Below are 21,920 nucleotides of genomic sequence, written 5' to 3'. Positions count from 1 at the left end.
TTCTTTTTTTCCTTTTTTCACTATTTTCCAAAATCATCTTAAACCGAATCGAAATTGTGTGATTTTGCTCGGTTTGTTTTGGTTTAGATTTTTAATTTATAGTATGTTTTGGTTTTTATGTAATCAAAACAATAGGAATCAAAAATCTGAACTTAACCAAAGTGACTCTATCTGGTTTCGACTTTTACAAAAGTGATGAAACCGGAAAAACAGAATTTAAACCGAACTGATAAAGCAAACAATGCGATTATGTGAAGGTGAAAACTTAAGAAGACGTGTAAACAAACATTGAAGGAAGCATATGTTTCGTGATCCTTCATGTGACACCTCTTGCTTGAGTCATCTCCTTGTTTCTTTGATGTGATACGCAACTTTTCTCTCCTACTAAAGCTGCTTAGCTTAGTAGGACCAACATTATTCCAATGTTTCAACTACCATTAACATTCATAACTAAACTAGTTTCCTCATCTTGTCAGAAGCCAATGAAACAATAGCAACAATAGCGTTAACTGTTGTTTTGTTGAACTTGATGCTAAAAGATGCTGATGAGATAGGATCAACCGCGGTCTATATAAGAAAGCAACATATTAGTTCAAATCAAAAGAGATTTTGATCAACCCCAACAACATGGAATCTCCTATCTAATTTTATCAAAAAGATATCTAGTAATAGACAGAGATACCGTAATCAGAGGACTATCCGCTTAGCAGCATCCAAAGTATTGCATAGTAGCATGGCGATCGTCATTGGCCCGACTCCTCCAGGTACAGGAGTGATAGCTGAGGCGACACCTAATGCTTCCTCGTAACATACATCCCCAACAAGACGGTAACCAAACTCACAGCTACTATCCTGCAATATTATAACCCATCATGCTCCAATGTCTAACCAGCAACCAAACAAAACAATCCCAAAGCAAAACATTTGGTCTCTTTGCTTACGCTCTAAAATAATTTAGTTTCAGGTTTTCTGTGTTAGAATGGGTTCATGCTACTGTACTGAGTCTTTTTCAGTGGGAAATATAAGACTTTTGATCAATTTAGGAATACTTATAATAGTTTTTACTTTATACCTCAACCGGACATGTTCCAACATCAATGACCACTGCTCCAGGCTTAAGCCAACTTCCACGAACTAAATTAGGTATACCTGCAGCTGCTATCACAATATCTGCCTTCCTAGTAATGTGCTCTGGATCCTTTGTAAACGCATGCACCGTGCTTACTGTTGCGTCATGCCTCTACCCAAAAATTTCAGGAAAGACATAAAATGTAGTTAATCAAAAAACCAAAATGCTTAAACATAAGAACCCACTTGCACTATAATGAAAAACCAATTTACCTGCAATAATAAAGACATTGGTAGTCCAACGATGTTGCTTCTTCCTATCACCACAGCATTTTTTCCTCCTATTTCAACGCCTGCTCTTATCAACAACTCCACACAACCTTTAGGAGTGCAAGATAAAAACAACGGTTCCCTCCCTCTCATTGCAAGATTTCCCATGTTTAATGGATGAAATCCATCAACATCTTTCTCCAATCTCACCATATTCAAGATTTTTGATTCATCAAGATGCTGTACAAGATATCTTCCATTACTTGACGGTACTCATGAGTCATGAGAACGTAAAACAACAAAATGCAAGAAAGTTCTCTTGAATAAGTTCTCCACAAGTAAGATGATTCAGATGCTCTATTGCATAATCTGTAAATTACATGTTTTACCTACCAACAATAAAGGAAACCTTAAAAGGGAAAATTTTTATGCAGAGAGTCCATAGTCTATGAGGTAGGTTATAACATGAGAGCGTGAACACAATTAATAGATTTGAACATTAAAACTTGATGAAAAATATATGAAGTGAGCAATTAACAGAACTATGAAAACAAAGGAAACATAACTACTTGACCTGCAAACATAGGACTAATCTTTGAAATCAACAATACTCAGCATCCCCATCAGTATGTCATGATTCAAATTACACAAAAAAAATGTGAAACATACTTGGGGCAAAGGAAGCTGCACAAGAACCCCATGAATAGACGGGTCTTCATTAAACTTTTTCAAGATACTGAGAATTTTTGCTTCACTACAATTCTCTGGTAATTCAGCTAGAACAGATTTAATGCCCGTTTCTTCACAAGCTTTAATTTTGTTGCGAACATAAGTTTGCGAGTCTCTTTGTTGGCCAACCAAAACAACCGCAAGACCAGGGACTTTTCCAACAGTCATTTTCATCTTCCCCACTTCATCAATAATCTTTGCTCTGATTTCCTCGGCGATAACTTTACCATCTATTACCACAGTCTCCTGTTTAGTCTCTGTATAAATGCATGTACACCACACACAAAAACAACTTCAGATCATACAATTAGAGAACTTTCTTGTAATATATATAGCCATGAAAATGCAACAAGTAATATTACCAAAGGAAACAGGAAGTGGGGGATCAGAGTAAGGGATCCAATTTTCAGGCAAATCAAGGGACACAAGTGGAGGAGACACTAAAATGGAGCTTAGGCAATGAACTTCCCTTGTTGTCAAACGAATAGCCTTACTATGCGCCGAGGCCAAAGCTCTCCTCGCGATCAATAACATGCTCAAAACTAAGAGAACAGTCTCTGATTCAGATAAAGCACATAAGAAAATCAGAGAATGTAAAAAAAACACACAGACCAGACAGCAGATTCTTAAGACAGTTAAAGCTCAAACAATGCAATAACATTAAAAGCTGATCCTTTAAACTTATCCTATTCATCACATTCACACAAACAATTACGGACCAGAATTAACCTAAATGGGTTAAAGATTTCACGAGACTATCAAACGCTTTCACAATCATCTTATACACTTAAGCTAAATTCATCTTCCTCACTAAGCTAAATTCATCGTACACAAACTTGTTTAACAAAAACCGAAATCGGAAAATAGGAAAATACGGTGGAGGAGAGATTCACCAGTGTAAATAAGCGTCGTCAATGGCGTTGAAAAATATCGCTAGGCATTCCGGAGTTTAGGATTCAACAAACGAGTGACAATATAAAAGGAATGATTAAAATAAAATAAATAATACTAGAAAAAATTCACCACCGTGTGAGAAAGACACGTGTTATGATCTGGAGATAGATCTTGCAAGTGGGTTAACTAATCAAACGGTAGAGACAACGCTATACGTGTGAAATAAGAGTTTGTGTGTGTGTGTGTGTGTGTGTGTTAATCGTGTATGTGTGTGTGTATCTCTCTCTCGCTCCTCCAAGTAGCAAAAGCAAAGGGGAAAGAGAGACGATGCGATCGGGCAAAGTGCAGAAACACTTATAGTTCTGCATTCTGCAAACACAGACACACACAAAAGAGAGGATTTGGCATCGTTCAACGAGAGTGTGATTTTGAGTGTATCGAGAACAGAGACGTAGATACAGAGAGATCTTTGCCAAACGTGTTTTGGGGATCCAATGCGTTCGTAATTCGAAAGGCATTTCATTCAATTCTAAAATCGGGAATATGAAAGGCGGAGGCGGTGGAGGAGTTGGTGGTGGTGGCGGTGGAGGAAAACGCCGGTGGAAAGTTCTGGTTATTGGAGTTTTGGTTCTCGTTATCCTCTCTATGCTTGTCCCTCTTGCTTTTTTGCTCGGTCTTCACAATGGCTTTCACTCTCCTGGTATGTGTATTATTCTCACAACTCGCTTTGCTTGTGTTTTGTTTTTTTTGGCGATCTCTGTTTCCAGATCTAATCTCATCACTCTTCTTTCTTTCTTTTTTTCACTTTTTTAGGATTTGTCACTGTTCAACCGGCTTCTAATGTAAGCATTTCTCGTTTCTTAATTTGTGTGGTGAGTAATGTTTTGGTGTTTGTTCTGAATCTTCCTTCTTTTGGAATCAGTTTGAGAGCTTTACCAGAATCAATGCTACCAAACATACCCAGGTATTGTTGTTTGATTGATTCGATTCCCATTTATACCAAATCTCTTTCTTTTTTTTTTGCTGCTTCTCATCTTTTCTACCATTTGCTTTTGTAGAGAGATGTATCCGAACGGGTTGATGAGGTTCTTCAAAAAATCAATCCAGTGCTTCCCAAGGTTGGTCCTCCTATTTGAGTTCCACTTTTTTCAGTGTAGATTAGTTGTTTTTGACACAAATTTACATCTTTTCCTGTACTGATATAGAGTTTTAAGCCTTTATGATGGTTATAAACACTTCATTATCTTAGACACTGCTCTGAAATTGACACAGACATTTTAGATCTGGTCTATCCATCTTTAATTTTCAACTATTGAAGAATATTTCTGTCATTATTCTTGGCATTAATGTTTCCCATCTTCTCTTTTCAGTGATGTTAAAAATGTGTAGGCTTTGTAGGTTTAATTACAGATAACAGAGCTATCAGATCAACCTGACTTAACTAAAATACATGTGTATCAGAATTGCCACTGTACTCCTGCTAGAGGTCAATGCTAACTATAGAAAGAAACTTAGATGCCTGTTTGTTTTATGGAAAGCTATGCTAGATGCCTCATGAGTCATAACTAACCAGACCCAACAAATAAACTAGGGGTCAAGAGATTGTAATTAACCAGTTGTTTTTTTTGTGTCATGTTGCTTAAAGGGTAGGAATTTTAGATGGATGAATAATTTTTTTATTTGACTAACTCTTGAAATTTAGAAGTTGAAATGCTTTCATAAATTATCACGTATCTTAACTTTTTTTGGGCGAGGTAAAGAATTGGTTCCTTGTGTGGGAATGGCTAAACTGCTTGTAACAATGTTTACTTGTTTCACATGATAGAAAAGCGACATAAACGTGGGTTCCAGTGATATGAATGGGACAAGCGGCAGTGATATTAAAATAAGAGGTTTGTTTGAAAGTGTCATTTTCTTCAAATTCTTCTCCCCTTATCTTATCCTGATCTGCAACTTTATGCCTGGTTCCTTGATTATAATGCAGGAATACCAGGGTCCCCAACTGTTGTTGCCAACCCAAGCCCTGCAAATGTACAAATGGATTAAGTGGTTTCTGTAATAGTATACCTCTCACCAATCGTCTAGAGCTAACCTTATTCTACTTTATTCTGTGAACAGAAAACAAAAATTGTAGCCTCAGGGAAAGGTACTCAGAGGAAAATAGCAAGTACTGATGAAACTTGGAGAACTTGTGAAGTGAAATATGGGAGCTACTGCCTCTGGAGGGAGGAAAATAAGGAAGCGATGAAAGATGCTAAGGTGAAGCAAATGAAGGACCAGCTATTTGTTGCTAGGGCATACTATCCAAGTATTGCTAAAATGCCTTCTCAAAACAAGTTGACTCGGGATATGAAACAGAATATCCAAGAGTTTGAGCGTATTCTTAGTGAAAGTTCACAAGATGCTGACCTTCCACCACAGTAAGTTCTTCACCAGTTTGTACTGAAAGTTAGTTCCTTACTGGAAAAGATTTTGTTGGACTCTAGTCACATGAATCTCTTCTAATTTTTCGTCAGCTTGTCTGGACATGCTTGCTCTCAGATTGTTTATGTTACAGAAAATATTAATCATAACATTCTGTCCTCATCCTCACCTATTCAGTGGGCAGCACACCCAGAAATACATCTATTTTGAAGCATTATCTGTCCCAATATCTTTTTTACCAACATAGAATTTAATGAACTAATGTACTAGATGATAGGAGGGATTTCATGGATGTTGTTTTCTCTCTTTCAGGAGAAGCATTTATGCATAAAATCCTCTGCTATTTTCCTTTGATTGTACTTATTTGGTATTTCTTTCCCCTGTTGTGTCAGGGTTGAAAAAAAGTTGCAGAAGATGGAAGCTGTAATTGCAAAGGCAAAGTCTTTTCCAGTTGACTGTAACAATGTTGACAAGAAATTGAGACAGATCCTTGATTTGACTGAGGATGAAGCTAGTTTCCACATGAAACAGAGTGTGTTCCTCTACCAGCTTGCAGTACAGACAATGCCTAAGAGTCTTCATTGCCTGTCAATGAGACTAACTGTAGAACATTTCAAGTCAGCTTCACTCGAGGATCCCATTAGTGAGAAATTCTCAGATCCCTCATTATTTCACTTTGTTATCATCTCCGATAATATACTTGCGTCATCTGTTGTGATCAACTCAACGGTTTTACACGCAATGGTGCGTACTAAATCAGTTTTCTTTACTTAGTATTTTTTTCTTGCAGTCATAGATCTCTAATTTCTAATTCTTGGTTGGTTACTGATGTTTCAGGACAGTAGAAACTTTGTTTTCCATGTACTGACAGACGAGCAGAATTACTTTGCAATGAAACAATGGTTTGTCAGGAATCCCTGCAAACAATCAACTGTTCAAGTATTGAACATTGAAAAACTAGAGCTGGACGATTCTGATATGAAATTGTCTTTGCCTGCGGAGTTCCGTGTTTCCTTCCCCAGTGGTGACCTTTTGGCGTCCCAGCAGAATAGAACACACTACTTATCCCTTTTCTCTCAGTCTCACTATCTGCTTCCCAAATTATTTGCCAAATTGAAGAAGGTTGTGATTCTGGACGATGATGTTGTAGTCCAGCGAGATTTATCTCCCCTTTGGGACCTTGATATGGAAGGGAAAGTGAATGGCGCTGTGAAGTCGTGCACTGTGAGATTGGGTCAGCTGAGTCTCAAAAGAGGAAGTTTTGATAACAATGCTTGCCTCTGGATGTCTGGTTTGAATGTTGTTGATCTTGCTAGATGGAGGGAATTGGGTGTCTCAGAAACCTACCAGAAATTTTACAAAGAGGTCAGTTTTATTCTGAAAAAACCTGTCTAAGAGATAATTGAGTGGTTCTGTGCGATGACTTCCTTTATTCATTTGCAGCAGATGAGTGGTGGAGATGAGTCGAGTGAAGCAATTGCATTGCAGGCAAGCTTGCTTACATTTCAAGACAAAGTTTATGCTCTTGATGACAAATGGGCTCTGTCAGGGCTAGGTTATGACCACTACGTCAATGCACAAGCCATAAAAAACGCTGCTGTATTGCACTATAATGGGAACATGAAGCCGTGGCTTGAGCTGGGAATCCCAAAGTACAAAAACTATTGGAGAAAGCATCTGAGTCGGGAAGATCGGTTCTTGAGTGACTGTAACGTGAATCCATGATGAGTAAGTAGTTACAAAGCCAATGGTTTAGAAGGGCAAGGTCACACACGCAAAGAAAAGATTTTAGAGTGCGGCATCTCATTTTTTGGGTCAATAAACCCGAAGGCATTGGAGGAGAAATGCTGAAGGGGAAATTGCAAGCAGAAGCGTACCAAATTGATTTTAAGAGACGTGATGATGGTGATTTGAGAATCTTTGATATGTTATAAGAAAAGAGAAAAAAAAAAGAGAGCATGTGAAGAACTTTGATAATGTTGTATATGATTTTTGGCAAAGAGATGTGCCATTCTTTTCCTTGCGTTAAAATTCCAGTTTGTCATGTAGTTTCTTTTTTTATTCTTTACTTTTTGTGACCTATCAAAATAGAAGGCGATAAGAATTTTTTATCTATTTCTCACTTAAACCAGTTTACACAGTAAGTTATACAGCTTCAAGTCTACTACACTGAGCTTAACATTTGCTTCATTCGCATCTGATGGGAAACATATTGTCTCAACAACAATACATGCTTGGCACTATTCTAAACCCAATAAGAAAGCTTCTTCTCATAAAACAAAAAACATCAGGGTACGTATTTGCAGTTTTATCTGCAGTCCTCAGTGTTGTGGTTCCAACTGTAATAAGTCTGATAAATTTTTCCTAAATCTAATAAATATTTCGAATTAATATAAACACACATCCAAAAATTAAATTCTTTAGAGATAAAAGCTTTTTTTAAAAATCCTAGACTAAGATATTGACAAATACGATAATTACATGATCAAAATTTTCGATATGGGTTCTTAGAAAACAATCTCGGTCGTTCTCAGCATATGTGAATGTGACAACAAAATAATAACACTTAGTAGCTTGACGCAGGAATCAAACAAACCTTTATTCGTCGAATCAAAATGTCTCATATATATAGTCATAGTCTAATGGTTAAATGGAATCAAATGTCTCATAGCTAGCTATATAGTCATATAGACGTTAAAAAAAAAGAATCTACTTATTAGCTAGAAACCTTCATTTACATACTGTGCTCTACCCAATTTTGATGATGACGTACGAGGTAAGAAGATGCAAAACGAGCATACCAAAACAAACACACTAAAAGCTACATATAAAAGTTGAGGAATATAAAGATGTTGGGTTGGTATATCAAATGAGAGGAATCAGATTTGGTTTTAGGAAGACAGCATGATATAGCTAAGCCTAGGTTGTATTGTATTTACATTTACATCTGTATATATAATAAAGAGATGATGATGAACGGAACCGAACATATTCTTCAAAGTGCAGCGCGTAATTTTCAATCCCATTGTGAAAGTCGTAATCAACTTTTGTACGTATGATCGCATAAACCCCCAATACTCTTTTTTCTTTATATATATATACGTTTTTATAAACAGACGATAGATAACGAAAGCTTTGTGAACAAAATTTAGAAAATAAAAATAAAAATAAAAATAAGGTCAACGTGAGTGGAACATTCATTATTATAACACAATGGACGTGGAAAAATATCACAAGTAAAAAAATATAGAATATGATATCTCTCTTTTTTTTTATGAAGACTTTAGTGGGAATTTTTGTTGGGATGGTTTTATTTTTCTTCCCACCGCTAATTGCTTCTCGACCACACACCTCCCTAAATGTTTTAATTATTTATAATGATGATATATATATAATAGTGGTCCTCTTTTCATCATGTCAATATTAAAAATCTTAAAACCGTAGATTGGTTCAAAACTCGACTTTTTTTACTTTTTTTTTTTTTTAACTCGGTTACATTTCTAGTCCATGTTTTGAAATGATTAATGTGTTTTAATGAATGTGTACAGTATATGCTAATCTACTCGTTCTTATCCTCCACTAGATTTGATTACCTTTTCCTCGACTCAACAACAACGTCCATGGTAATAATAATGATTATTCAAATGCTTATTATAAATATGTTATCGGATCTTTAAAATATAATTGGACGACTAAGAGTCATCATGATTGATGACCAGAAATGTTGGAACTGGGACACCTCCTGCTGAGAGTAAGTTTGATCCACAAAGTGATCTTTAAAACTTGGTATATTATCTCCATTACTATACATATACTGTATATGGTTTTATCTTAGAGAGTATAAAGATCATATACTATTACTTTCTTCTTTCTTTTTTTTTTTTTTGGTTTGAATCATATATTACTTTCGGTTCGGACACACATGTAGTCTGTTTGTTGCAAAAAAAAAAGAAACAAATATAATACTTTCGGTTGAATTTTTGGAGAATAATCCTTTAGAAATTGAAAATTAAAAAAAAAAAACAGTTCCCATTATAAAAAAAGATGCACTGGAAAATGTCGATGGATTGTTATGGCCCGTACTCCGTAGGTTTTCGTTGCTCTTAGATTCTTTTCTCTTTTTTTTCTTTCTATAATTTCTGTAGCTAGGACAATTAGATTCTCTGTTCTATCAATAAATAAATTGCATGGCCAATAAAGATTAGAGAAATGTTTAAGGGGAATCCTATATTGATAGCGAAAAGAAAAGTTAAAATATATATATCGTTTTCGTTTAGAAAATATAAAAATAAATACGTAACAGAAATTTGTTTGGAATATCATTTTTGTAATTAAAAAGAGCGGGTTAATAAAACCATCTCTAATTTATAAACATTATTTTTGCTAATTTTCCTTTAAGTAAATTAATTTAGCTTATCAGTTGAAAAAGGAATCGCCAACAATATATAGTTTCTGCAAAGTTTCTTTATTAAAAAAAAAAACTAGAGCATATGAACCAGTGTTTTGTTTAGTGTCACATTTATACTATACTTGAGACCATAATAAGCTATTTTGTAGGGCCAAAAATATTGGTCAGAAACAAGGTTTTCGATATGAATAATTTTTGTTGGAGTTTAGGTGAAATGCAAAACCGTTATTATAATAATATTTGATTATAGAAAGGAATCGATTCACTAATTTACATTTAATAATGCATTAAAACAAAAATTGGACCTAAGAAAAAAAAAAGAGAAGATATCTTATAGTAATAGACTGACAATGATATCTCTCCCTAGTGGAAAACAAGAAGATGGAGACCATTCTTTTTTGCATTTGAGCACCTCATTCTCTCTTTTCTACATTTTTGTATAAATAAACACGCAACACACCTCTTCTCATTAACAAGTCCTATACATACAACAAAACATCAACTCATCTTCTTCTCCAACAAACTCACACATACACATAGAAACAGAGAGACTAATAATCAAAAGAACGTACGAGAGAGATGACAAAGGTTCACCCTAAATTCCCAAACACTACATGCGACGAGAGCTTGTGTGATAGTAAAGCAGCCGTGGTCTTGACGGTGTGGAAGAAGTCCCTTCTCTTCAACTGCGACGGCTTCACAGTTTACAACGCCAATGGTGAGCTTGTCTTTAGAGTCGACAACTACATGAATTCTCCTAGAGACAACATCGTCCTTATGGATGCTTCCGGTCTCCCCCTCCTCTCCGTCCGCCGCAAGGTACTTTTCTTGTTTTTCTTTTAAGACATTTCTCTAGTGATACAGAATCACAATTATGAATTATGAAAATAAAACTCAAATATTCATTTTCTTGTTAATTGACTTGAACAGAAGTTGAGTTTTGGAGATTGCTGGATGGTATACGATGGAGAAACAGCGAGAGACCCAATCTTGACGGCGAGAAAGAACGTTAACATAATATCAAACCGGAGAAGCTTGGCGTGGGTTAGCACAAAGAAGACGGTGTTGTACGAGATAGAAGGATCATACGGTCAAAGAAGCTGCAAGATAGTGGACGAGAGGAGGAACAAGAAGAAAACAGCGGAGATCAAGAGGAAAGAGACGATGATCGGAGGAGTTGCCTTTGGCAAAGATGTGTTTAAGCTCATAGTTGAATCGGAGATGGAGCCTCGTGTGGCCATGGCATTGACCATCATCCTCGACCAGATGTTTAGATCTTCTTGAATTTTCTTCACCCTCTTTTTTTTTTTTTCACGGTTTAAAGATTTTAACGTGTATATTAGTTTACTTTTTTTTTATGTAATTTTTATGCAAAGTGTTCCTTCCTAAATGTACACATGGATAGAGACAACTTTAGAAAGAAAAAAAAAAAAAAAACAGAGATAGTTTTATTTTGTTTTTCTCGTTTTGATTTTGGCCTTTGGGACTACAAAATTACAATCAACAAAAATATCTAGAGACGAATCAACGATGACGGTTTTGGTAGAGGCTGATGATGAATTAAGCCGGCTATATATTTAATAAATTGTCGGTCATGACAATTTTGATGACAAGTTAATTAACAAGAAAATTTTAATTTGTTAATAAAATGATTTGATGCAAATTCTCTAACATATTTGCGATAAAAGAGTTAGTTTCTTAATTTTATAGTGAACAATTAATATCATATTTTGTGCTTTGGTCAAACTAGAATTTGATAAAAAGGACTCACACTCCAGAAATGGAGGAACTGTTGAAGGCCACCAAGATCGATTTAGCTAAAAGTCAACTACAACATTTGTTTAATTGGGAAATAAAAAAAGCCATGGAAAGGGTGAAGCAAACCTTAAGCTAAGCTCAGTTTCAAAGTCTTATTCTGATTAAGAGATATGAGCACTTGGGAGTATTAGAAGACATTTAGAGATTTGATGCAGCTATTAAGAGGTCTTTACTGCTTCTAGTTCTAAATAGATTAGAGATTTTGAACCCAAACACACATTATCTACTTTTTTCATATCGCTGGAAGCACAAAAGCAATATTTTTTGCGTTGCAATCTTTGATATGATACAAAACTTATACAGTTCTGATCCTTGCACGGCAATTATTACATAGTCAAGTTTTGATGCAAAAGCACAACAACATCATTTTGTTATGTTGGGGTTCTAAAATTGTGAGTATTCACCAAAATTACAAAACAAACACTATCATGAATGATAAATTACAAAAGTTTATATTTCTCTATTTACAAAGTCGAACAACGTGATCTCATATCAAAAACTAAAAATTTGACTTATTATTATGTAACTGTGTAATTACTATTTAGGATTCGAAGCCAAATTTTGAAATTCAGAATTCGAGGCGAAAATTTGAAAACCGCGTAAATAAAACAATAGCGCCAAAATATGATTTCATATGAAATTTATAAAATTAGGGTTTAGCGCCAAATTACAAATTATGATTTGATACCAAAATTGTGAATTAAAATTTGATCCTAAATTGTAAAATTACATAATCATATTGTTCTTTTCAATGTAACAAAAGATTTTATGCCAAAACGGCACAAAGCATATAAAAGCATAGCAGTCACCGAGACATACACATCTAAAGCTTCCGACAGTTTTTAAGCACTAAAATTTTGCGATTAGAGAAAAAAAAAAATTAGTTTTAGAGAAAGAGCAAACAATGTTACATTACACATTCAGGAAAAATGTCATAAGCGCCAAGTTTTTCTTATGATAAAATCCTTTTAATTCCATAGATTCAGATTAGCCCATTTGGGTGCCTTTGTTGTTGGCTGTTGCAACAGTTAGTGTTGAATCACTTTGGCCAAAAAGGCAAAAGCTTTATTATTGATGATCATGGAAGGAAGAAGAATCATAGCAAACCCTAGACCTTGCGGCGGTAGAAGAGTTATCGCCAAAAAGAGGTCTCGTCCCGATGGGTTCGTCAATAGCGTCAAAAAGCTTCAACGCCGAGAAATCTCGTCTCGTTTGGATCGAGCTTTCTCAATCAGCACTGCTCAGGAGAGATTCCGCAACATGCGTCTCGTGGTATGTTATATTCTGATTTCGATTTTATCTCAAGAGTTCTCAATTTGGTTCTCCAGCTCTCTACCAAAGTCTGATTCTTTTGCGTTAATTTGAATTCAGGAGCAATATGATTCGCATGATCCTAAAGGGTACTGTTTAGTTTCATTACCTAACTTGTTGAAGCGAAGCAAAGTTATTGAGATTGTCGCTGCTCGAGACATTGTCTTTACTCTTACTCAATCTGGTATCTGTGCATCTTTTAGCAGAGGTACTCACTCTTCTTCTTCTTTTTTGCGTCATCCCTTTTAACTTTTTTTTGTTAGCTTTGTGTCATTGTGAGTTTGACGATGGGGTTTTGGTTTATGTAATTGCAGAAACGAATAAAAGGGTTTGCTTTTTAAATGTTAGTCCCGATGAAGTCATCAGGAGTTTGTTCTACAACAAGAACAATGATTCTCTCATCACTGTTTCTGTTTACGCCTCTGAAAATTACAGCTCTTTGAAATGCAGATCCACTAGAATCCAGTATGCTTGTTCTTCTGTTGTTATGTCTTTTTAAGTTAGCTCTAAGACTTGTGGAAGTAATGTTTTTTCTTTTTCTTTTTTATGTGCTGTTAGATATATTCTGAGGGGTCAAGCAGACGCGGGATTTGCTCTTTTTGAGTCTGAGTCACTAAAGTGGCCAGGTTTTGTAGAGTTTGATGATGTTAACGGGAAGGTGCTGACATATTCTGCACATGATAGGTATTATCTTGTCTTCATTACCCAAACTGTGTTGACTTGAAGTTCTCCAACTGAGCCACAATCTTGCTTTGCAGTGTTTACAAGGTGTTTGATCTGAAAAACTATGCCTTGCTATACTCAATATCAGACAAGAATGTTCAGGAAATTAAGATCAGGTGACTTTTCTACATCTTTCCATGTGTCCCGTTTACAAATGTTGATTCATAGTGTTCTTGATTGGGATTGAAGACTTGTCACATTAACTTGTGCGTGTATTTTACTTGCACCAGTCCAGGGATAATGTTGTTGATTTTCAAGAGAGCTGCAAGTCATGTTCCTTTGAAGATTCTATCAATTGAAGATGGCACAGTTCTCAAGTCCTTCAATCATTTGCTTCACCGAAACAAGAAAGTTGATTTCATTGAACAATTCAACGAAAAGCTTCTAGTTAAGCAAGAGAACGAGAATCTCCAAATACTTGACGTGAGTAGTTTTGTTCTTGGTTCAAGCCGCTTTATGTCTTTTGCTTTTTTATGTTTCTAATAGAGTTTTATGTTCTTAAAGGTTCGAAATGCTGAGCTGATTGAAGTTAGCAGAACTGAATTCATGACACCATCAGCATTCATATTTTTGTATGAGAACCAGTTGTTTCTAACGTTCAGGAACCGAAATGTTTCTGTGTGGAATTTCCGCGGGGAGCTTGTGACCTCGTTTGAGGATCATCTTCTTTGGCATCCAGACTGTAACACAAACAATATCTACATAACAAGCGATCAGGATCTGATCATCTCATATTGCAAGGCTGATACCGAAGAACAGTGGATAGAAGGAAATGGTAAGCACTAAGCAGACTCGTTATCCACCCTTAAAATCAAGAAACCTCATAATAAATGATCTCCCTTTGTTGTGACTTGTTAATGCAGTGGGGTCGATTAACATAAGCAATATCTTGACTGGTAAATGCTTAGCTAAGATAAAAGCAAATAATGGTCGTCATAAGGAAGAAGACGGCAGCAGCAGTGATTTGGGGAACTCCATTCAAGTGAGAAGTGCGGTTGTTGAGGCTTTGGAAGACATAACCGCTCTGTTCTACGACGAAGAGCGGAATGAAATATACACAGGAAACAGAGACGGCCTTCTCCATGTCTGGTCTAATTAAAGCTACCCTCACCATTTGTTTTGTTTACATTAAATCAGCTTTAAGATCTCTGTGTCTTGTACTGTTTCTCAATTGTGTAATATCATCTGTAATTTACTTTGAGTTTGAACAGCAATTGCAGTTGTAATGAAGCAGCAATATTTGGGGGGATTTGGCTCCCATTTATGTACACTAGTATAATCATTTGTCTACTCTTTTTCGTTTTCTTTTTGACATCAATTTATTTGTCTACTTAGAATATTAAACTAGAGCATTAAGATTCTGCTCTGGCACTTTAATTGTCTACTTAGAATATAAGGGAAACAGAGACGGCTTTCTCCATGTCTGGTCTAACTAAAGCTACTCATCATTTGTTTACATTTATCAGCTTTGGAGCAGATTTCTGTATTCTGTTTCTCAATTGTGTAATATCATGTGACCTGTAATTTACTTGTGTGTTTGAGTAGCAATTGTGGTTGTAAGTTGTAACAAAGCAGCAAATAACAGATTTGGATTCTCTTCAGTTTGTTTTGTATTAGCACAAATCTATCTCAAATCACAAAGATTAAAACACCAAGATGATGGTGACAATAAACTTGAGCCATCAGCTTCAAAACTCCAAAGAGAAGCCTGATCAGTGATAGAAATTTGGAATTTGCCAGAGCTCAGAACTGAGATTTGTCAAGGTCGTCAAAGTAGGGATGGTCGAGACTCGAGAGCAGCTTTTGCTGAGATTCTATCAGCTGGATTGTACCTCAGCATTTGTTCAAAAAGGTTCAAACAAATGATCATCAACTAGGAACCCCAACAGAAAGAATCTGAGAATTCCACTAAAGAGATCAAATACGCAAAAGAATCTTAGGCCATTTTCTCCAGCAATGGTAATGTTTTAGAAGAGCATAACCGTGAGAAGATCAATTCCTTCAGGAGATAGAGATGGAACATCACGTGATCAATCTTGAGGCTCCCACTTTGGATAGACATGCCGGTCACGCATTGCCAATTTGCCATTACACCCGGCCACTGCTGCTCTGCTCAGTTGATACTACTACGATCTAAATGAATTTACAAGATGTGCTGAACTGGTTTCTGAACCATTCATCGGTACATACACACACTAGGCATCAAAACTATCAAGAAATGAAATTTAGAATCCAAACAAGGAAGCAAACACCTGAAAATATGAAGTAGCTGCTGAAACTCAGAATCACCAGGGAAAAGAGCTTGCCTCCTAAATATCTCGGCTGCAAATAAAAGAAAAGTGGGAAACATCAATAAAGGCAAAATAGTAGAACAAAGATGGGATTCAAAAGAGTAAAAGACGGTTGAGTACAAACGAAATATGCATCCAACAGACCAAACATCAACAGCACTAGAGTAATGAGTAGTCCCAAGCAAGACTTCAGGAGCTCTATACCAGAGCGTGACAATCTCTTTTCAAGTAAACAGTTATTGTTCACGTACCTTGTCGTGTTTCCCGCTCCTTTAGGCTTCCACGTACAAATAATATTTTGCATTAGTCAAAGCCATTTTTAAAAAAGGTCATGAGTTCTGAGATTTGACTAGTGTGCATTGACTAAGGAAAGACTTTTTAAAGGTTTGATTGTGAACAACGGTTGGTTACTGATTTACAAGCGTCAACATAGTTATTTGCACACCATTTACGGTAATAATAAAGAATATGTAGTCGTAACTCGTAAAATAATATATAATTGTGCGTTACAACTTACAATTAGGGAGGGACTTGGAAAGAGCCATGAGAGGATGGATATAAAAAGACCACTCAAGTCTCAAACAACCAAATAACCCTACAAAAGAAAAGAAACTTTTGGGACAAAATTGCAGAAGAAACACATTTATTGGGTTGTTAATTATGAAAATACATAAATGTCAAGAAGGCCAAAAAGACAGCTCTCTCTCTAGAGTCTAGACTAACGAGCGATTGCATGGTTGACACGTGTTCACTTTTAGCGGCGTTAAAAGATACGGTCTACGTAGTCACGCACACACCTCAAAGTTTCTCCCTTTTATTATTATTATTAGTCTTCTTCATCAATTTTTTTTTTCTCATTAATTAAATTTTTATTCACAGAATCAAACGGCGACGACGGTTGATTGTTTTTTTTTATCCTACACACAAAAAAAACACCAAATTTTTCAACCTTTGTAACAGAGAGATCCACGCTGTCACTTAACACAACTTTATAGTTGATTTTTTTTTTCCTTTTTCTTCCCAAAAGATGAAAAGCAAAATAATTGATTTTTTTTTTAATATCAAACAAAATAGAGGAAAAATTAAAAAAAAAAGTCTGGCGTCTTTCCTGCAGAATTCACATTTGGTGTCTGCTGGTTTTGGTTTTTCTCTCTCTATCTCTCTCTCCCTCTCTTTCTCTCTCTCTCTCTCTCTCTCTCTACTATTCTGCGATTTCCATCAAACCCTTTAGAGCAACAATCTCCTTTGGTTTGGTCCTTCTGTACAGACAGAGGAAGCAAGAAAGAAAGCCGCAAAAACCAACCCATGTCTGGTTTGTATAATAACTCCTCTTACTTCTCTCCTGCTCGTGCTGCTTCTCCTCAGATTAGAAGCACTCCTGAGATCGACAGGTTCCCTTTTTTTTTTTCTTTTTTCCAAATATCATCGCAACTCTCTATTTTTGTTTTTAATTGTGCAAAAACCGATCTGTGTTCTGTTTCTTGTTCGAACAGCTCTCAGTACTTGACGGAGCTTCTCGCCGAACATCAAAAGCTTACTCCTTTTATGCAGGTCCTACCCATATGTAGCCGTCTATTGAATCAAGGTTCGTCCTTTTTTTTTCTTTTTCTTAATTTTTTTTTTTTGATTCTGATTCGGATCTAAAGCTTTCTTTGTTTTCCCACCACCATTAAAGTGTATATACCCCTTTTAGCTCTCTATCTTCTGATTTCCACCAGATTGGGGGGAATGACTTCAAGTCATTAGATTTCTTTCTTTGTTACTAAGCTATTTTTCTTACAAAATGTTCAATTCAGTTCATTCAATTAGTCCATGAGAGTGGGATCAAGTTCGTTTGATCTGATTCTTCAATTTTGTCTGTTTGAATCCAGCATTAGCTATACTTTATTACTAGCATTTTAGAGTGTCAAATGCCTAAAGAGTGATGTGGTTCTTACTTCTTATAAAGAGTTCCTTAATTTGCAGAGATGTTCAGGGTATCTGGAATGATGTCTAACCAAGGATTTGGTGATTTTGATAGACTTCGACACAGAAGTCCCAGCCCCATGGCTTCTTCTAATCTTATGTCTAATGTCTCTAACACCGGGTTAGGCGGCTGGAACGGCCTCTCTCAGGAGGTAGGGTTTCATCACAGCACCAAGTGTTCAGTTTGCCTGACTTATTCAGTGACACAGTTGTATAGTTGGTGATCTGTTTTAAGCCATGTTCTAATGTTGTCTAAAATTTAACCTTTCATTCACAATGTCTTTGTTTATATGGTTAAGAGTACTAGAATGCTATTGCGCTAGCTTCTGTTAAGCATTGTGAGATAAGCTAAAACACTCAGTTTCTTACAGAGACTTAGTGGAACACCTGGAATGACAATGGATTGGCAAGGTGCACCTGGAAGCCCCAGTTCATACACCGTCAAAAGGATATTGCGTCTGGAGATTCCTGTAGATAACTATCCTAATGTGAGTAGTTTTCATATTTATGTGTGTTGTTCATCATATGCTCCATCATAGATGGTCATGTTTCTCAACTCTCCATTCTTATTTTCTTCTGTTTTTTCAGTTCAATTTTGTTGGACGACTTCTTGGCCCTAGGGGCAACTCGTTAAAACGCGTTGAAGCTACCACAGGTTGCCGTGTATTCATCAGAGGAAAAGGGTCAATCAAGGATCCTGAAAAGGTAAAATTTTATGAAATATTTGGGACTCTGTCAAATGCTTTCACAAATAAACCAACCAGTTGAGTCTACCAGATTGGTATTCTGGCTTTTAAAAGAGTATTGAATAAGATGTCGTGTGCTTGTGCTTTTGATGATACAACGTAGGAAGATAAACTAAGGGGAAGACCGGGATATGAACACTTGAATGAGCAGCTTCACATCCTAATAGAGGCAGATCTTCCAGCGAGTATCGTGGAGATACGTCTGCGACAAGCTCAAGAAATTATAGAAGAGTTACTAAAGCCTGTGGTAACACTCATTGTCCTCCTCAATTATGTTAGGTCTATTATATGTTTTGATATCAGTACAAGGCATTAAGAGAGTAGTCTCGTCTTCCGTGGAGGGTATTAAATTGGAAGGACACGTTTTTCTTTTAGGTTTTTCTGTAGCTGTTTTGCCTCATTGAGACTATAGTTATTACCTGTAGGGTCTCTAGTCTTTTGTCTCAGCGTACATATTTCAGTACCATTCTTTGGAGTTTGTGGTTAGTGTTCAATTATGCAGACATGTGTGACCACTACTCTGACGACCAGCACCAGTCAAAGTAGCAATTGGTGTAATCGCAAACGCCAAAAATAAGCCATCTTCTATTCAAACACTGACATTGTTATGTCTTTGACTATTCTTATTTGTTACCAAAATGCAAGCATAATAGGAAAACTTGGAATCCAATACAATAACATTTTTTGTTTGTTTGCTATAATGAAGGATGAGTCGCAAGATTTTATAAAGAGACAGCAGCTGAGGGAACTAGCATTGCTAAACTCGAACAACCTGAGGGAAGAGAGTCCAGGTCCAAGCGGTGGAGGAAGCGTTTCGCCTTTCAATTCAAGTGGTAAACGCCCCAAAACAGGATGCTAAGAAGCGTTTTTTGTTTGTCTCGCCTGAAACGCTCCTATAAAGCCGTATAATGGTTTCTTCAACCAAAAGTACATGTCTGCATGCATACACAGACACGCATGTGTATATTTGGTTTCTCCAATAGTGGCTGCAATGGTGGTGGTCTGGTCTTAAGGCCTTCCTGGTTTCTCTCCGGTGAGTGACCATGAGTGGCTATTTTCCTTTTTCTTATTCCATTTTGTTTTTTTTTTTTCTCTGGTCGTCTTCATGAGACTACATCAGAGAAACATTATAGATTATTTAAAAAAGATTCATGCAAAAAAGGGAAAAAAAAGAAGAAGGTATGAGAATATATATTATATATAGGGAGAACATAGATGTGGTGGCTTGGGAGGGTAAAGGGCGAGGATTGAAATTCTTATTGTAAAAACATAAACCCAAAAAAAAAAACACATTTATTGGATTGATTCTTATCGTTTGATTTTTCATTTTTGAGACTTTGATGTAAAAGTTTGGTTCCTTTTCAAGTTCAAATATTATATCTATTTATTTTTCTTTGTAAAATTTTGCTCTCTCTTTTCTACAACTTGAGTTGGTCAGATCACTAGAACTTGAGTTGAGACATACCCTTGTGTATGTTGACAGTTGTACATGTATTTTGATTGGTAGAAAAAGTGGTAAAAGTAGAAAGTCTTAGGGAACAAAGTACATAGGATTGGGAATCTTGAAGGTACGATCCCCTGAATATTCTCCTTGTAAGTCACTCCACTGATCTCCCACATTGCCCCATATCCTGTAACCTTCGTCCATCATCTCCTTTCTGATTCTTGTTTTGTATGTTATGGCGCTTTGTCTTTTGTTATCTGCTGTCCTGCAAGTACGTACGTAGAATGTTTCTCCACATATATTGTATGTATGTGACTTGATCTTCCAAAAAAAAGAATCTTTAAAATAATTAAGCAAAGCTTCCCTTACCTCATAATCAACCTTTCATAACCAGTGAATCCTTGGTTATGCAAATTTTCTTCTGTTGCCTGACGAAGGGTCTCTTCATCTCTTCCGGTTACTAGGAAAACCTTGAAGCCTGTTTCTATTAGTGTGTTAAACAGTTCAAGAACAGGTTGTATTGCTTGACACTCTCCTTTCATCGACCATGTTCTGAATCCGCTTGGATCATAAGGGTCGCATCTACATATTTGACAAATTAAACATATTATTTGCCACATTTTTGGTATCCTAGCTAGTATATTCGGATCATAGGTTTAGGAATGTTTAATTCATGATGACACTTTAAAATGGTCCAAAAAATGATCAAACGACGCTATTAGCCAAATAGATTCAATGGAGGAGTAAAATTGTGACCTAAACAAAAAGAAACAAGAAGTTTACGTATATGCGTACCCGTATCTCTTAAGCCGATAGTAAAAAACGTTTGACAAGCAAGTATCATCAACATCCAAGATCCATGCGTCCATGCCATCACCAGGATGGACTATCTCATTGAGATAAACCTTGATTTGGTCCACAATTAACTGGACGTCTCTGTCATATTGACCAGCAAGCATATATACCTCAACGTAACGGAGACATTGCAGAGGAACGATGCGCCACAAACGTACATTGTTGGTCTCTACTCCAAGTCTCCAGCTTAAGCAATAGCTAGCACCATAGTTTCCGTCCATCGGTATCCATGGACTTGTGCTGGTTGCCACTGAGGATATTGTCAGAAATATGAGAAGCAACGTCTGTCTCCTACGCTTGTGATCCATTTCTCTTGATTCTTCTACTTTCTCTAAGTACCCGTGAAGGTTTTATGCAAAGATAGGTAGAGATCATGAAGTGTATGGAAAAACTAGTGACTCGTGAGCAAAACTTGTTAAGAAAGGAAAGAGAGCAAGCTTGGTTGGTGAAACAAGAAGAGTACTAAGTAAGAGGAGAAAGTAATAATGCTTGAAAAGTGAAGATCAGAGCTAGTAATAATACCTAGAGATATGATGTGGTGGTGGTGGATCAGCTTAATTAGTATTGTAGTCGTGTTGTAGACTCGTATTTAAAGAGTTCTGGTTCGGTAGAAGATTCTGGATGAGGTTTCATCCACTAAGTCGCACCATTTTAACGACCAATTAACTTAAATTATGAGATAAGCAAAAGAATTATTAAAAATTCTTGCAAATGGGGTCAAAACCAAGCACCGAATATAGTCACTAATACACATCTATCACCACTATATATATATATATTCTAAACACATTCACATCCTCTACTATATAACTCCTCTAATAATACATCACTCGCATTTACTTACTAAGTGGCGCATGATATTCTTTTAGTTAGTACTATATACAACACTATTACACTAGGTGGATGAGCTCACTATAATTTTCACTTAACTCAGTTTCCACTTTCCAAGGTCATATCATATCCAAGTTTTAAGG

General features: G+C 36.2%; 6 protein-coding genes across 9 annotated transcripts; 4 read left to right on the top strand and 2 right to left on the bottom strand.

The window, feature by feature from the left end:
• Window positions 1–132: 132 nt before the first annotated feature.
• Window positions 133–3,055, bottom strand: LOC17890312 (bifunctional protein FolD 1, mitochondrial). Of its 3 annotated transcripts, none has more exons than XM_023783692.1 (7): window positions 2,961–3,055; window positions 2,430–2,624; window positions 2,008–2,324; window positions 1,342–1,578; window positions 1,073–1,240; window positions 683–852; window positions 133–567 (listed from the first exon to the last, which is right to left on the bottom strand). In XM_023783692.1, the coding sequence occupies exons 2-6, from the start codon at window positions 2,599–2,601 to the stop codon at window positions 688–690; spliced, it is 1,059 nt and encodes a 352-aa protein (XP_023639460.1). In that variant the 5' UTR covers window positions 2,602–2,624; window positions 2,961–3,055; the 3' UTR covers window positions 133–567; window positions 683–687. The 3 variants fall into 3 exon arrangements, with proteins under 3 accessions (XP_023639460.1, XP_006294495.1, XP_023639461.1); XM_006294433.2 differs by having other exon boundaries at window positions 2,430–2,609; window positions 2,961–3,052; XM_023783693.1 differs by lacking the exons at window positions 133–567; window positions 683–852 and having other exon boundaries at window positions 1,152–1,238.
• Window positions 3,056–3,222: 167 nt separating this feature from the next.
• Window positions 3,223–7,507, top strand: LOC17888210 (probable galacturonosyltransferase 7). 2 transcript variants are annotated; one of them, XM_006293781.2, is made up of 10 exons: window positions 3,223–3,661; window positions 3,775–3,803; window positions 3,884–3,925; window positions 4,020–4,079; window positions 4,787–4,853; window positions 4,946–4,992; window positions 5,080–5,381; window positions 5,778–6,129; window positions 6,223–6,750; window positions 6,832–7,507. In XM_006293781.2, the coding sequence occupies exons 1-10, from the start codon at window positions 3,505–3,507 to the stop codon at window positions 7,108–7,110; spliced, it is 1,863 nt and encodes a 620-aa protein (XP_006293843.1). In that variant the 5' UTR covers window positions 3,223–3,504; the 3' UTR covers window positions 7,111–7,507. The 2 variants fall into 2 exon arrangements, with proteins under 2 accessions (XP_006293843.1, XP_023639874.1); XM_023784106.1 differs by having other exon boundaries at window positions 6,829–7,507.
• A 2,730-nt stretch (window positions 7,508–10,237) lies between these two features.
• LOC17888122 (protein LURP-one-related 8) lies at window positions 10,238–11,213 on the top strand. The gene is made up of 2 exons (XM_006294967.2): window positions 10,238–10,612; window positions 10,724–11,213. The coding sequence occupies exons 1-2, from the start codon at window positions 10,373–10,375 to the stop codon at window positions 11,075–11,077; spliced, it is 594 nt and encodes a 197-aa protein (XP_006295029.1). The 5' UTR covers window positions 10,238–10,372; the 3' UTR covers window positions 11,078–11,213.
• Window positions 11,214–12,458: 1,245 nt separating this feature from the next.
• LOC17888776 lies at window positions 12,459–14,948 on the top strand. The gene is made up of 8 exons (XM_006294095.2): window positions 12,459–12,883; window positions 12,983–13,130; window positions 13,237–13,387; window positions 13,481–13,606; window positions 13,681–13,761; window positions 13,876–14,068; window positions 14,150–14,420; window positions 14,509–14,948. Exons 1-8 carry the CDS (start codon window positions 12,686–12,688, stop codon window positions 14,742–14,744), a joined length of 1,404 nt encoding a protein of 467 aa, XP_006294157.1. The 5' UTR covers window positions 12,459–12,685; the 3' UTR covers window positions 14,745–14,948.
• A 2,094-nt stretch (window positions 14,949–17,042) lies between these two features.
• Window positions 17,043–20,040, top strand: LOC17889522 (KH domain-containing protein At2g38610). The gene is made up of 7 exons (XM_006294566.2): window positions 17,043–17,327; window positions 17,430–17,521; window positions 17,902–18,053; window positions 18,273–18,389; window positions 18,490–18,606; window positions 18,751–18,894; window positions 19,354–20,040. Exons 1-7 carry the CDS (start codon window positions 17,242–17,244, stop codon window positions 19,504–19,506), a joined length of 861 nt encoding a protein of 286 aa, XP_006294628.2. The 5' UTR covers window positions 17,043–17,241; the 3' UTR covers window positions 19,507–20,040.
• Window positions 20,041–20,045: 5 nt separating this feature from the next.
• On the bottom strand, window positions 20,046–21,445 carry LOC17890551 (acid phosphatase 1). The gene is made up of 3 exons (XM_006296268.2): window positions 20,887–21,445; window positions 20,461–20,673; window positions 20,046–20,356 (listed from the first exon to the last, which is right to left on the bottom strand). Exons 1-3 carry the CDS (start codon window positions 21,252–21,254, stop codon window positions 20,179–20,181), a joined length of 759 nt encoding a protein of 252 aa, XP_006296330.1. The 5' UTR covers window positions 21,255–21,445; the 3' UTR covers window positions 20,046–20,178.
• Window positions 21,446–21,920: the final 475 nt, after the last annotated feature.

This window comes from Capsella rubella, unplaced genomic scaffold, assembly GCF_000375325.1.
Source record: "Capsella rubella cultivar Monte Gargano unplaced genomic scaffold, Caprub1_0 scaffold_4, whole genome shotgun sequence".
In the NCBI taxonomy this organism is placed as follows: Eukaryota; Viridiplantae; Streptophyta; class Magnoliopsida; order Brassicales; family Brassicaceae; genus Capsella; species Capsella rubella.
Note: the sequence above shows the minus strand (reverse complement) of the source record. Positions and strands in the feature narration are given on the sequence as shown.

What these genes read in the sequence shown, in the direction of transcription:
- LOC17890312 (XM_023783692.1), bottom strand. Translation starts at nt 2,601, where the DNA reads ATGTTATTGATCGCGAGGAGAGCTTTGGCCTCGGCGCATAGTAAGGCT. An exon ending in CCCACTTCCTGTTTCCTTTG is followed by an intron (nt 2,325 to 2,429) that starts GTAATATTACTT and finishes GCATTTATACAG; the next exon opens with AGACTAAACAGGAGACTGTG. An exon ending in TGCAGCTTCCTTTGCCCCAA is followed by an intron (nt 1,579 to 2,007) that starts GTATGTTTCACA and finishes TATCTTGTACAG; the next exon opens with CATCTTGATGAATCAAAAAT.
- LOC17888210 (XM_023784106.1), top strand. Translation starts at nt 3,505, where the DNA reads ATGAAAGGCGGAGGCGGTGGAGGAGTTGGTGGTGGTGGCGGTGGAGGA. An exon ending in CAATGGCTTTCACTCTCCTG is followed by an intron (nt 3,662 to 3,774) that starts GTATGTGTATTA and finishes TCACTTTTTTAG; the next exon opens with GATTTGTCACTGTTCAACCG. An exon ending in CCAACCCAAGCCCTGCAAAT is followed by an intron (nt 4,993 to 5,079) that starts GTACAAATGGAT and finishes TTCTGTGAACAG; the next exon opens with AAAACAAAAATTGTAGCCTC.
- LOC17888122 (XM_006294967.2), top strand. Translation starts at nt 10,373, where the DNA reads ATGACAAAGGTTCACCCTAAATTCCCAAACACTACATGCGACGAGAGC. An exon ending in TCCTCTCCGTCCGCCGCAAG is followed by an intron (nt 10,613 to 10,723) that starts GTACTTTTCTTG and finishes TGACTTGAACAG; the next exon opens with AAGTTGAGTTTTGGAGATTG.
- LOC17888776 (XM_006294095.2), top strand. Translation starts at nt 12,686, where the DNA reads ATGATCATGGAAGGAAGAAGAATCATAGCAAACCCTAGACCTTGCGGC. An exon ending in TCCGCAACATGCGTCTCGTG is followed by an intron (nt 12,884 to 12,982) that starts GTATGTTATATT and finishes ATTTGAATTCAG; the next exon opens with GAGCAATATGATTCGCATGA. An exon ending in GTTCAGGAAATTAAGATCAG is followed by an intron (nt 13,762 to 13,875) that starts GTGACTTTTCTA and finishes TACTTGCACCAG; the next exon opens with TCCAGGGATAATGTTGTTGA.
- LOC17889522 (XM_006294566.2), top strand. Translation starts at nt 17,242, where the DNA reads ATGTCTGGTTTGTATAATAACTCCTCTTACTTCTCTCCTGCTCGTGCT. An exon ending in TAGCCGTCTATTGAATCAAG is followed by an intron (nt 17,522 to 17,901) that starts GTTCGTCCTTTT and finishes CTTAATTTGCAG; the next exon opens with AGATGTTCAGGGTATCTGGA. An exon ending in CAATCAAGGATCCTGAAAAG is followed by an intron (nt 18,607 to 18,750) that starts GTAAAATTTTAT and finishes GATACAACGTAG; the next exon opens with GAAGATAAACTAAGGGGAAG.
- LOC17890551 (XM_006296268.2), bottom strand. Translation starts at nt 21,254, where the DNA reads ATGGATCACAAGCGTAGGAGACAGACGTTGCTTCTCATATTTCTGACA. An exon ending in TATCGGCTTAAGAGATACGG is followed by an intron (nt 20,674 to 20,886) that starts GTACGCATATAC and finishes TCAAATATGTAG; the next exon opens with ATGCGACCCTTATGATCCAA. An exon ending in TATGAAAGGTTGATTATGAG is followed by an intron (nt 20,357 to 20,460) that starts GTAAGGGAAGCT and finishes ACGTACTTGCAG; the next exon opens with GACAGCAGATAACAAAAGAC.